Source organism: Somniosus microcephalus, chromosome 14 (assembly GCF_052327205.1).
Source record: "Somniosus microcephalus isolate GS21.2 chromosome 14, FLI_Smic_1.0, whole genome shotgun sequence".
In the NCBI taxonomy this organism is placed as follows: Eukaryota; Metazoa; Chordata; class Chondrichthyes; order Squaliformes; family Somniosidae; genus Somniosus; species Somniosus microcephalus.
Genome location: NC_141000.1, coordinates 112,309,382 through 112,323,659, shown reverse-complemented (window position 1 = coordinate 112,323,659; position 14,278 = coordinate 112,309,382). Strand labels below are relative to the sequence as shown.

The window sequence follows — 14,278 nt, the reverse complement described above, 5'->3', positions numbered from 1 at the left end:
CAGGAAATAAAAAGCAGCTTTTATCATTCACTTATTAAACATTTTACAGAGAGTGAAAAAAAGATTGGGGGACACACACAGGGGTTAAGGTAAAAGCTGAAATATCAAACAAACTTTTTTTTTTAATGTAAATTTTTAAATAAAAATCTCGTAATTTTATCAACGGAAATTTGACATTCTACAAATACAAAGTTAGTTTTTCAGGGCCAGAATGACTGTTCAGCAGTAGTTATTACTCAGAACGCCATTAAGAACCCAGTTACATCCTGTTGAAATAGGCTTAACTTTTTACGAGGTTTTTAACGAGATATTAAAGCGGAATAGGGGCGGTTTTAATCTGTTGAAGTAGCCTGTGGCGGAGCAGGGAATGACTGACCACAAATTTCCGCGTTTCTCCGCGCATGCGCTAAATCTCGAAGTTCCAGTCAGTTTCAGAGGGGTAATGACGGCGAATGTTGACGGTTTCGCTGCCATTACCACCGCAAAGTCTGGGCCATTACTTTTATTTCACCCAAAAGTCCGCGTATGATATTAGATTCACCTTTCCACTGATTTTCTGCCCATCGTCCTCTTTGAGAGCGGGAATGGTATTAGCTTATTTCGTCCCCCCCGACTCCATTTTCAAAATGAATGAGCTCAATGTTTTTCCTACTGCTGCTGTTACAGTATGGAACCAATGAAGTAAACAAGAGCAACTCAACTTGAGATGACCAGCAAGAATCCTAACTGCCCACTTACTTAATTCAAGCAGTGTGACCAGGTACCATTTTGAGGCATCTCATTTCCACAATATCTGAAATGCAACCATATCTATACTGCTACAGTTTGATGCTGTCTGTCTGGAACCCTTGGGCTAAAAATTGAGTAGCGCTAATGTCGCCGGGGCACTACTTTTAACACCCCGGAAAAATTAGCACCCTCCGCACCGGAACTTGAGTGGTTGCGCCCCAAGAGGGAAGCGGGGCACTACTGGAAGCGCCCCACATCCCTCTTGGGGCGCTGCGAGTCAAAATCGCGGCGCAACGCGTCGCGCCATGGTATTGCAGGCCTTCCTCCCCTTATTAAAGGGGAGGGGCTTTGCGTAGCACGACCCGGGGCCCAGCTGGGCTCCTGGGGATCGGGAGTGCCGGCAAAAAGAGCCCGGCACTCAAGAGAAGTGCTGGGCTCTTCGAGGCGCAGCCGGCACTCCGCGGGGGGGCGTTCAGGAGGCCGGGGACAAGAACGCAGGCAGGTGCTGGCAGGCGGCCAGCAACAAAAATGGCCGCCCCGCACCTCGCCTTTAAATTGCACCTCCCCGGCCGCAGGTACGCCCCCCTGACCCCGTCGGACATAGCGTCCGGCGGTAAGTCAGGGGGCACTCCTGAAGATCACGGCCGGGGCGCTGCGCACGGCGATGATGTCATCGCCCGCAGCGCCGCGGGGCGCTACCCGTTAGCACTGCTGCTAACCTCCCACTGAATTTCACGGGAGACATGGACGGCGCCGCGCCCGGGCGCTAGTTGCTTTGTGCCCCGTTAGCAGCGGTAACGGGAGGCGCAAAGCAACCCAATTTCCCCCCCCTCCCTTATATTTAACGGAAGGCATGTCGTTGCATTACAACAGCATCTGGATAAGGTGGAAAAATCAGAATTAATATGCAGAATTATAGACGATGCCACTAAAGAATAATGGGGACATTGGTATTTAATGGCAACTCGAGACAACATTTTGCCAAATACTGTGGATGCTGGAAATCTGAAATAAAAGCATAAAATGCTGGAAATACTCAGCATCTGTGGCTACAGAAACAACGGTAACATTTCAGGTTGATGACCTTTCGTCAGAACTGGAAGAGGACCAGAAACATTAACTCTGTCCCTCTTTCCACAGATGCTGCCTGACCTGCTGAGTGTTTGCAGCATTTTCTGTTTTTATACATTTTGCCAGGTGTCAACTTAATTCAGACAACTGCTCCGAAGTTGGCGGCAAATCTATGACAACAACTTGCATTTATATAGCACCTTTAATGTAGTAAAATGTCCCAAGGCGCTTCACAGGAGTGTTATCAGACAGAATTTGACACCGAGCCACACAAAGAGATATTAGTACAGGTGACCAAAATTTTGGTCAGTGAGGTAGGTTTTAAGGAGAGGTGGAGAGGTTTAACCAGAGCTTAGGGCCCAGGCAGTCGAAGGCACGGCCGCCAGTGGTGGAGCAATGAAAATCAGGGCTGCTCAAGAGGCCAGAATTAGAGGAGCGCAGAGATCTCGGAGGGTTGTAGGGCTGGAGGAGGTTACAGAGATAGGGAGGAGCAGCTTTCTTAAATATCAGTTCCCCTGTGCGGAAGGCTACCTGGAACGCAGACCCTTGTTTGATTCGAGCAGCTGGAAAATTTGGGGGGGCAAATTTTAAACCTCGCCCACCTGTTGAGAAACTGACGGGATCGGGCGCAACGCTGGTTTTTACACCCTGCCCGAATGGACAGTAATATTGGTGGGGTGCAAAACCCAGCCTTCCACGCAATCCCGTGCGTTTCCCGCCCAGCGAGTTAGGTTAAAATTGCACCCTTGTAATTGTTTATTTCAATTCTTTCCCGCTTTGATCGATCGTGTGCGGGGTGGAGCCCGTCGTCCTGCCAGTTGCTGCTTCCAGTGACCGTTTTCATCCTACTGAAATGTGTCCAGCGGTCCGAGCATGGTAATGAGGCAGGGGAGTTGAACTGTGCTGTGAACCACGCTGAGAGGCCAAGAACGCCTGTTACAGGTAGTCTGTCTTTGGTGAGAAGCAGCCATCAATCTGGATCTCGGCCGGCCAGCTACCATATCGATTTCCGCCCTTCTTCTTGTTGATAATCTGTTCAAATAAAAAGAAAAGGCTGATAATGTTTCTGTAGAAATGCAGGTCTTCTTTTCCCCATTGCTCCCTCTCTGGATCTCCCCATGTTAAATAGGAATAGGAACAAAGAAGAAAAAAAAGAGTTGTGCAGTCCATCTGGCTAGTCCCCAAAACTAAAACCCTTCAATCACCACTCCCTCAAACATCTATCCAACTCTCCGGTTAAATTTTCCACATATTCACCACATTGCCTAAAGTGTCGATGCACCTCACCTATTTGAAGCTCGAGCCTGTGTCCCCTTGTTCTAGAGCTTGTGGGAGTCTCAAACGCATTATCGGGGTTCAAGTTATTCCTTAAGGGGTCTAGAATATTTGAATAATGTCTCTCCGGAGCCTTTTCTTCCCAGAGGAAGCATTCCCAGGATCTTCAACCTCCCCTCATAGCTCAGATACCTTAATTAGCTATCAGTTTGGCAGCCCTTTCCTGCAAACTTTCGATATCCTGTAGTGTGACGACCAGGTGTGGCCAAACTGACGCCATCACCTTCTGAGATTTGTACGCCGTTCCTCTGGCTGTACATCCCAAGATCCAGTTAGTGTTCCTCACCGCTGCTGCACATTGTGCTGTTTACGTCAGTAAACTATCTAACAATAGCCTCAGATCCTCTCCTGTGTTGTGTCCTCCAATTTGATTATATTCCCACTGTTTCAGACTGGGGTATACAGTGGTGTTCCCCAGGGGTCGGTACTAGGACCATTGCTTTCCTTGTTATATATTAATGGCTTGGACTTGGGTGTACAGGGCAACAATTTCAAAATTTGCAGATGACACAAAACTTGGAAGTATAGTGAACAGTGAGGAGGAGAGTGATGTACTTCAAGACGACACAGACAGCCTGGGGGAATGGGTGGACACGTGGCAGATGAAATTTAATGCAGGAAAGTGCGAAGTGATACATTTTGGTAAGATGAACGTATAGAGTTAATATAAACTAAAGGGTACGATTCTAAAGGGGGTGCATGAACAGAGAGACCTGGGGGTATATATGCACAAATCGTTGAAGGTGGCAGGACAGGTCGAGAAAGCGGTTAAAAAAGCATACGGGATCCTGGGCTTCATAAATGGAGACATAGGGTACAAGAGCAAGGAAGTTATGATGAACCTTATAAAACAAAACACTGGCTTGGCCTCAACTGGAGTACTGTGTCCAATTCTGGGCACCACACTTTCGGAAGGATGTAAAGGCCTTAGTGAGGGTAAAGAAAAGATTTACAAGAATGGTTCCAGGGATGAGGGACATCAGTTATGTGAATAGACTGGAGAAGCTGAGGTTGTTCTCCTTAGAGCAGAGAAGATTGAGAAGAGATTTCATAGAGGTGTTCAAAATCATGAGGGGTCTAGACAGAGTAGATAGAGAGAAACTGTTCCCATTGGCGGAAGGGTCGAGAACCAGAGGACACAGATTTAAGGTGATTGGTCTTGAACCAAAGGCGACATGAGGAAAAACTTTTACGCAGCGAGTGGTTAGGATCAGGAATGCACTGCCTGAAAGGGTGGTGGAGGCAGACTCAATTGTGGCTTTCAAAAGGGAGTTGGATAAGTACCTGAAGGATAAAAATGTGCAGGGCTACAGGGAAAAGGCAGGGGAGTGGGACTAGCTGAAGTGCTCTTGCAGAGAGCCGGCACAAGCTCGATGGGCCGAATGGCTGCCTTCTGTGCTGTAAGCATTCTATGATTCTATTTCCCTTCCCTGGTCTCATTACCTTCCATTTGCCCACATTAAATGCCATTTACCAACTCATCAATCCAGCTTCCCAACCTACCCAGAGTCCTTTGTATTTGGTTAATTTTATTATACTGTTTGAAATCAACCCACCATTTGTTATTATCCTCAAACTTAGCTTTACTTCTACCCCAGCTCCAAATCACTTATTTATACTGCCAACAGCAATAGCCCCAGCATTGATCCCCATGACCCCTTGCGATGGTGACACAGCTCCACTTACAACCACCCTTTGCCGTTTCCGCTTTAGAAACATAGAAGATAGGAGCAGGAGTAGGCCATTCGGCCCCTCGAGCCTGCTCCGCCATTCAATGAGATCATGACTGATCATCCAAACTCAGTACCCTGTCCCTGCCTTCTTCCCATATCCCTTTAGCCTTAAGAAATATATCTAACTCCTTCTTGAATATATTTAATGAATTGGCCTTCTGTGATAGAGAATTCCACAGGTTCACCACTCTCTGGGTGAAGAAATTCCTCATCTCTGTCCTAAATGGCTTACCCCTTATCTTTAGACTGTGACCCCTGGTTCTGGACTCCCCCGCCATCGGGAACATCCTTCCTGCATCTAGTCTGTCTAGTCCTGTTAGAATTTTATAAGTTTCAATGAGATCCCCTCTCATTCTTCTAAACTCCAGCGAGTATAAGCCCAATCGACCCAATCTCTCCTCGTACGTCATTCCTGCCATCCCAGGTATCAGTCTGGTGAATCTTCGCTGCACTCCCTCCATGGCAAGAACATCCTTCCTCAGATAAGGCGACCAAAACTGCACACAATACTCAAGGTGTGGTCTCACCAAGGCCCTGTACAACTGCAGCAAGACATCCTTGTTCCTGTACTCAAACCCTCTCGCTACAATGGCCAACATACCATTTGCCTTCTTAACCACCTGCTGCACCTGCATGCTTACCTTCAGCGACTGGTGCGCAAGGACACCCAGGTCTCGTTGCACTTCCCCTTCTCCCAATCTATTGCCGTTCAGATAATAATCTGCCTTCCTGTTTTTGCCACCAAAGTGGATAACCTCGCATTTTTTCACATTATACTGCACCTGCCATGCATCTGCCCAATCACCCAACCTGTCCAAATAATACTGGAGTTTCTCGGCATCCTCCTCACAGCACACACCCCCACCCAGCTTTGTGTCGTCTGCAAACTTGGAGATATTACATCTAGTTCCCTCGTCCAGATCATTAATATATATTGTGAATAGCTGGGGTCCTAGGACCGATCCCTGCGATACCCCACTAGTCACTGCCTGCCACTCGGAAAAAGACCCGTTTATTCCAACTCTTTGCTTTCTGTCTGCCAATCAGTTCTCTATCCAAGTCAGTACCTTACCCTCAATCCCATGTGCCTTAACTTTATACGCTAATCTCTTATGCGGGACCTTATCGAAAGCCTTCTGAAAGTCCAAATACACCACATCCACTGGTTCTCCCTTATCTATTCTACCAGTTACCTCCTCAAAAAATTCCAGTAGATTAGTCAAGCACGATTTACCTTTTGTAAATCCATGTTGACTTTGTCCGATCCTGTCACTGTTTTCCAAGTGCTCTGCTATTACATCTTTTATAATGGACTCTAGCATATTCCCCACTACCAATGTCAGGCTTACCGGTCTATAATTCCCCGTTTTCTCTCTACCCCTTTTTTTGAACAGTGGGGTAACATTAGCTACCCTCCAATCCATGGGAACTGTTCCAGATTCCATCGAATTTTGGAAGATGACCAGCAATGCATCTATTATTTCTAGGGCCACTTCCTTAAGTACCCTAGGATGTAGATTATTTACAAAGTTTTTCAGGAGGCTGAAGTCTCACTCCATGGACTTGAGCGCAAAAATCTAGGCTGACACTCCAGTGCAGTGCTGAGGGAGTGCTGCACTGTCGGAAATGTCGTCTTTCGGATGAGATGTTAAACTGAGGCCCCGTCTGCCCTCTCAGGTGGGCGTAAAAGATCCCATGGCACTATTTTGAAGAAGAGCAGGTGAGTTCTCCCTGGTGTTCTGGGCCAATATTTATCACTCAACCAACATCACTAAAGAATATTATCTGGTCATTATCACATTGCTGTTTGTGGGAGCTTGCTGTGTGCAAATTGGCTGCCGCATTTCCTACATTACAACAGGGACTACACTTCAACAGTACTTCATTGGCTGTAAAGTGCTTTGGGAGGTCGTGAAAGGCGCTATAAAAATGCAAGTCTGTCTGTCTTCCTTTAGCCGATTTTCAATCTGCCTCAGAAGTTTGCTTCCTGTTCCATGCCTTCTTCACTTATGAACTAATCACTTCCTGTCACGGTATCAAACACTGAAATCTAAATATATTCACACCCATGGTTAACAAGGTCCAACATTCGCTTGAAGAGTGCAAGCAAATTTCTTAGGTGAAATCTCCTGCCCATTAATCCTTGCTGACTCACTCTTACCATACCAAGTTTACCTAGGTGTTTCATTATCCACTCATTCAGAATACCTTTTAATGTTTAACTCACAACAGATGTTAAACTCACTGGCCAATAGTTTCCTGGGTCATCCCTATGGTCTGTTAAAGATTGGCGATATGTTGCTGATGCGCTATCAATTCTAATAAAAGGCTGAGCAGAGTTCAGAACGACAGGCTTTTATTAACTACTGAATTGCACTTCAGACAGATCAGGACTATGCCTCTAGTGGACGACCGAATGCCAGGAGCTGCCATGCGGCTGCTCTTATACTCGGTAGCCCAGGGGCGGAGTCAGCTGAGGCATAGTCCGGCACAACAGTGAAACAAGAGTGAACGACAACAACAACAACAACAGTGAACACAGTGAACTACAGTGGTTTACCACATTCACCCCTCGTTTAAAATTAAGTCCGGCGGGGTGAAGTGTATCAAAAGTTCGAGTAGGCGAGTCTGTCGGGCGGCCTCGTTTGCCGTCGAGATCTTCGTGGCGACGGTTGCGATGGTACAGCTTCCCACGACGCGTCTTGAGCGGGGTCCAGCACCGGCGTATCGTCCCCTTTGGTGTTGGGTGGGCGAGTGGGCTCCGGCTGGTCCTGGGGGCGCGGCATGCCGTCTACTGGGGTGGAATGGACAGGGGTGAGAATTGGGTCTACTGAATTTTGGGCCGTGTCGGAGGGGGTCGTGGTGGGGGGCAATGGTGGCGGGTCAGTGGACCCCGAGGGTGCCAGATCTCTAATGGAGACTGTATCCTCCCGCCCGTCCGGGTATGCCACGTAGGCGTACTGGGGGTTGGCATGGAGGAGGTGAACCTTCTCTACCAGGGGAGCCGTTTTGTGGGACCTTACATGCTTCCTCAGCAGGACGGGCCCTGGGGACGTCAGCCAGTGTGGTAGTGAGTTACCAGATGTGGACCTCCGGGGAAAAACAAACATTCGCTCATGGGGGGTTGCGTTGGTGGCTGTACACAGCAGTGACCGGATGGAGTGGAGCGCATCGGGTAGGACATCCTGCCAACGGGAGGTCGGAAGGCCCCTAGATTTTAAGGCTAGGAGGGCCGCCTTCCAGACCGTCGCGTTCTCTCTTTCAACCTGTCCGTTCCCCCGGGGGTTGTAGCTGGTGGTCCGGCTTGAGGCAATACCTCTCATGAGCAGGTACTGACGGAGTTCGTCGCTCATGAAGGACGAGCCCCGGTCGCTATGAATATAGCTGGGAAAACCGAACAGAGCAAAGAGGTTGTGCAGGCATTTAATGACCGTAGCGGTGGTCATGTCCGGGCAGGGGATGGCAAAAGGGAAACGGGAGTACTCATCAACTATGTTGAGGAAGTACACATGGCGGTCAGAGGAGGGGAGGGGCCCTTTAAAGTCGATACTCAGGCGCTCAAAAGGGCGGGTGGCCTTGATCAGGTTTGCTCTGTCAGGCCTATAGAAGCGCGGCTTGCACTCTGCACAGACTGGGCAGCTCCTGGTCATGGTCCTGACCTCCTCGATGGAGTAAGGCAGGTTGCGGCCCTTAATGAAATGGAAGAACCTGGTGACCCCCGGGTGGCAGAGGTCGTTGTGGAGGCCCCGTAGTCTATCGATCTGCGCGGTGGCGCATGTGCCTCGCGATAGAGCGTCTGAGGGTTCGTTGAGTTTCCCTGGCCGGTACAAGATGTCGTAATTGTAGGTGGAAAGTTCGATTCTCCACCTCAAAATCTTGTCATTTTCGATTTTACCCCTCTGCTTGTTGTTGAACATGAAAGCAACTGAACGCTGGTCAGTAAGCAGGGTAAATCGTTTTCCAGCCAGGTAGTGCCGCCAGTGGCGCACCGCCTCCACAATGGCCTGGGCCTCTTTTTCCACAGAGGAGTGTCTGAGTTCGGAGCCCTGGAGGGTTCGTGAAAAGAAGGCCATGGGTCTTCCCGCCTGGTTAAGGGTAGCGGCCAGGGCAAAGTCGGATGCATCGCTCTCCACCTGGAAGGGGATGGACTCGTCTACCGAGTGCATGGTGGCCTTGGCAATGTCATCTTTTATACGGTGAAAGGCTAAGCGGGCCTCCGCCGTCAGGGGGAAGGAAGTGGACTTGATAAGTGGACGGGCTTTGTCCGCATAATGAGGGACCCACTGGGCATAATAGGAAAAGAAGCCCAGGCACCTTTTGAGGGCCTTGAGACAGTGGAGCAGGGGAAGTTCCATCAACGGGCGCATCCGGTCAGGGTCAGGACTGATGACTCCGTGTTTCACCACGCAACCAAGGATAGCGAGGCGGGCTGTGCGGAATATGCACTTTTCCTTGTTGTACGTGAGGTTTAGGAGTTGGGCCGTGCGGAGGAACTTATCAAGATTGGCGTCATGGTCCTGCAGGTCATGGCCGCAGATGGTCATGTTGTCCAGGTAGGGAAACGTGGCCTGTAACGCATTCTCGTCGACCATCCGGTCCATCTCCCTCTGGAAGACGGAGACACCATTGGTGATGCCAAAAGGAACCCTGAGGAAGTGAAAAAGGCGGCCGTTTGCCTTGAAAGCTGTGTACTGGCGGTCCTCAGGGCGGATAGGGATTTGGTGGTATGCTGCCTTGAGGTCAATGGTCGAGAAAACGCGGTATTGCGCTATCTTATTAACCATGTCGGCTATGCGGGGGAGGGGGTATGCGTCCAACTGGGTGTACTTGTTGATAGTCTGGCTGTAGTCGATGACTAGGCGCTGCTTGTTGCCAGTCTTAACGACTACCACCTGGGCTCACCAGGGGCTGGTACTATCCTCAATAATCCCCTCTTTCAGGAGCCGCGTCATCTCAGATCTTATGAAGGATCTGTCCCCGGTGCTGTATCGCCTGCTCTTTGTGGCGATAGGCTTGCAGTCGCGGGTGAGGTTGGCGAACGGGGGGGGGTGTGATTTTGAGGGTGGAGAGACTACAGGTGGGGCGCGGCGGGCAATTTAAAAACTGCTGGTTGCAGACAGTGAGTGGGGGAAGAGGTCCACCATATGTCAAGGTGACACTCTTAAAGTGACAATGAAAGTCCAACCCCAGTAGAACGGCAGCGCAGAGATGTGGCAGGACGAATAGCTTTACATTTTTATATACGGAGCCCTTCACCGAGAGGGTCACTACGCAGTAGCCGCCGACGTCTGCTGAGTGGGATTTCGAGGCCATGGCGATCCGATGGCGCGTTGGCCGGACCGAGAGGGAATAGCGCCGTACTGTATCAGGGTGTATGAAGCTCTCCGTGCTCCCGGAATCAAAAAGGCAAGTTGTGGCGCGGCCATTTACCTGGATGTCCATCGTGGACCTGGCTAGCTGATGGGGTCTGGATTGATCCAGCGTGATGGAGGCCGCTGTGGAGTCGGTAGCGTCGCTGTAGAACCCCGGTGAGGCGGCGGTGGGTGAGTCGGGGGCCCGTTGGCAGAATGGCGGACAAGATGGCGGCGTCGGAGAGGAAGGACAAAATGGCGGCGCCCATGACGATCCCGATCCCCACGAGGCTGGAGGGAGGCAAGATGGCCACTCCCACGAATCGCACGCGGCGCTGCTGGAGGTAGGGGTCTTCTGACTTCTGCAGACGCCAGCGTAGTGTCCCTTCTTACCGCAGGCAGAGCAGACCGCGTTTTTCGCAGGGCAGCGCACCCTGGGGTGTTTGGTTTGGCCACAGAAATAACATTTCTGGCTCGGGCGGGACATCGCTGCAGCAGTTGAGGCCAGGGCCCGTGGCGGCGCCGCGTCCCAAGGTGGCGGTGGCTGCGGCATCCATGAGGCGGCCGTGCGGTCCGGGGAGTAGGCCTCCATGTTCCGGTGGGCTACGTCCAACGAGAGGGTGAGTGAAATCGCCTTCTTCAGGTCGAGCTCGCTACTTTCCAGCAGTCGCTGCCGTGTGTGAGTGGACCTGAGGCCCGCCACGAGGGCGTCCCGGATGAGCTCCTCCGTATGTTCCGTGGCTGTTACTTGCTTGCATTCGCAGGCTCGGCCGAGTTCCTTCAGCGCCCGTATGTATGCTTCTGTGGGTTCCCCGGGCTGTTGTTTGCGAGACCCCAGGAGATGTCTTGCGTAAACATAGTTGACCGGGCGTGCGTATTGCTCCTTCAAGATGTCGATAGCCCCCTGGTAGCTCGTAGCGTCCCGGATAAGGGCAAAAGCTCGGTGGTTTACTTTAGAGTTCAGCACCCTGAGCTTGTCGGCATCGGCGGCGACGGTCTCGCCGGATGCAGTCAGAAAGGACTCAAAACAGTGCAGCCAGTGCGAGAACTTAGCAGTCGAGTCCGGTTCTTGCGGGTCGAGTTCCAGGCACTTGATCTTAAGAATCTGCAGCATCGTTTTTTTTTTTTTTTTTTTTTCAGTAGTTAATAAAATTGATGCGCTATCAATTCTAATAAAAGGCTGAGCAGAGTTCAGAACGACAGGCTTTTATTAACTACTGAATTGCACTTCAGACAGATCAGGACTATGCCTCTAGTGGACGACCGAATGCCAGGAGCTGCCATGCGGCCGCTCTTATACTCGGTAGCCCAGGGGCGGAGTCAGCTGAGGCATAGTCCGGCACAACAGTGAAACAAGAGTGAACGACAACAACAACAACAGTGAACACAGTGAACTACAGTGGTTTACCACAGTTGCCGACTTTCCAATCGTCCGACACGGTTCCCAATTCGAATGATTCCCTAAAAATAATGGCAAGAAATTGGCCGATTTTGCGAGCCATGTCTTTACGTACTCTTGAAGTCAGTTCGAGACAGGTGCCTTCTCTTCCTTCAGCTTCCTCATCATATCATTCCTTTTAACTTCCTTATGTAAAATTTCTATTTATTTTAGTGCTTCCTCTGTCACGTCCCTGAAAATTCAACTTCCCTGCTGGAGAGACTATCCACAGGAGAATTCATTTAGTGTATTTGCTATTCTGTGGTTGCCTGATATCTGGGCCGAGAGGCTAGATGGGTAAACTGTTCCAGGCCTCCACTTAGATTGTTATAGAACTGGAAATTAAGATTTATATAAATGTAAACATAGAAGATAGGAGCAGGAGTAGGCCATTCGGCCCCTCGAGCCTGCTCTGCCATTCAATGCGATCATGGCTGATCATCCAATTTCAGTACCCGGTCCCTGCTTTCTCCCCATACCCTTGATCCCTTTAGCCTTAAGAAATATATCCAACTCCTTCTTGAATATATTTAATGAATTGGCCTCAACTGCCTTCTGTGGTAGAGAATTCCACAGGTTCACCACTCTCTGGGTGAAGAAATTCCTCCTCATTTCTGTCCTAAATGGCTTACCCCTTATCCTTAGACTGTGACCCCTGTTTCTGGACTCCCCGACCATCGGGAACATCCTTCCTGCATCTAGTCTGTCCAGTCCTGTCAGAATTTTATAAGTTTCAATGAGATCCCCGCTCATTCTTCTAAACTCCAACGAGTATAAGCCCAATCGACCCAATCTCTCCTCATACGTCATTCCTGCCATCCCAGGTATCAGTCTGGTGAATCTTCGCTGAACTCCTTCCATGGCAAGAACATCCTTCCTCAGATAAGACAACCAAAGTGTAACCCATGTTAAGCCATGAGCAGCTTTGGAATTCCTACACATTGGCTGGGAATTTCCTCAGATCTGCTCCCACCATAACTTTGCTGAGCAGGAGCAGCTCCGAGGAAATTCCTGGCTGTTATGTTTAGCAGGAGCAGGAAAAGAACCCAATGAAAGGATGAGAAGACCTTTCCAATGAAGGACCTCAAAAAACCTCCAGTTCACCAACCTTCTCCCTCTGGAAGTCCTTTGGGAGCCTGAATCCTTTGGTGCCGAGAAAGACCCAGTTTCCACGGAAGGTCAACTTCCGTATCTCCGTGCTTCCCAACCCCTCGATGTATTTCTTGGCAGCTTCTGTAAGCCTTGGAGTAATGAGAAAAGGAGGCGACACACTTAGAAATGGCATGGATTGCTAATGAGAGTTAAAAAAATGACAGCCAATCCCATTCAGAACAGACGTTGTATCTCCATGCTTCTTACTCATGTGTACGCTGCACTTAATTTTTTAAAATTGTTTTGGAACTGGTTTAGAGACACATTGGGAATAGAGTATAAAAGTAGGGAAGTCCTGTTACAACTGTCCAGGGCGTTGGCGAGACCAAACCTGGAGTATTACGTACAGTTTAACTCTCCTTATTTAAATAAAGGATATATTTGCATTGGAGGCAGTTCAGAGAAGGTTCACGAGGTTGATTCCAGAGATGAGGGGGTTGTCTTATGAGGAAAGGTTGAGCAGGTTGGGCCTGTACTCATTGGAGTTTAGAAGAATGAGAGGGGATCTTATTGAAACATATAAGATTCTGAAGGGGCTCAACAAGGTAGATGCAGAGAGGATGTTTCCCCTCATGGGGGAATCTAGAACTAGGGGGCAGAGTTTCAGAATAAGGGGGCACCCTTTTAAATCGGAAATGAGGAGGAATTTCTTCTCTCAGAGGGTCGTGAATCTTTGGAATTCTCCTCCCCAGAGAGTTGTGGAGGCTGGGTCATTGAATATTTTTACGGTTGAGATAGACAGATTTTTGAATGGTAAGGGAGTCGAGGGTTATGGGGAGCGGGCAGGGAAGTGGAGTTGAGGCCAAGATCAGATCAGCCATGATCTTATTGAATGGCACAGTAGGCTCAAGGGGCCAAATGGCCTACTCCTGCTCCTACGTCTTATGTTCTTAATTTGGTAAAGCACATTGGGGGTGATATTTGTCCCTGTTTTTGAGTGGGAATGGAGTGGCCAAACGTCACTAATGTCCAGAATGCTGTGATTTTGGGGCAGGCGAACGGCACCCTCGCCTGAATAGGCTGGGGCCGACTTAAGTATGCAAACTTGGCTCCTACACCTGCTGGTTCTAAACTGGGTGGGGCGTGCCCAGTGGAACTGAGCATTTACATAAGAACATAAGAAATAGGAGCAGGAGTAGGCCAATCGGCCCCTCGAGCCTGCTCCGCCATTCAATAAGATCATGGCTGATCTGATCCTAACCGCCAATCCACTATCACAGAACCATCTCCTGAATCTAACAGAATTAGACACACGAAATAGGAGCAGGATCAGGCTACACGGCCCCTGGGCCCGCTCCGCTACCCACAGGGCCATGACCGATCCGAACCTAGACTCATGTCCAAATTCCTGCCCGCTCCCCGTAACCCTTAATTCCCTTTACTTCTAGGAAACTGTCTATTTCTGTTTTAAATTTATGTAATGATGTAGCTTCTACAGCTTTTTGGGGCAGCATATTCCATGGACCTAC

General features: G+C 49.6%; 1 protein-coding gene across 2 annotated transcripts in view; it reads right to left on the bottom strand.

The window, feature by feature from the left end:
* The window catches only part of LOC147107847 (protein FAM3B-like), a 55,557-nt gene continuing 41,279 nt past the window's right edge, over nucleotides 1-14,278 (bottom strand). For both annotated transcript variants that reach the window (XM_086007199.1, XM_086007200.1), the window contains exons 7-8: nucleotides 12,766-12,898; nucleotides 1-2,832 (exon numbers count right to left, since the gene is read on the bottom strand). In XM_086007199.1, the coding sequence (XP_085863325.1) occupies nucleotides 2,737-2,832; nucleotides 12,766-12,898 (229 nt within the window). In that variant the 3' untranslated portion in view covers nucleotides 1-2,736. The remainder of the gene's footprint in view (nucleotides 2,833-12,765; nucleotides 12,899-14,278) is intronic.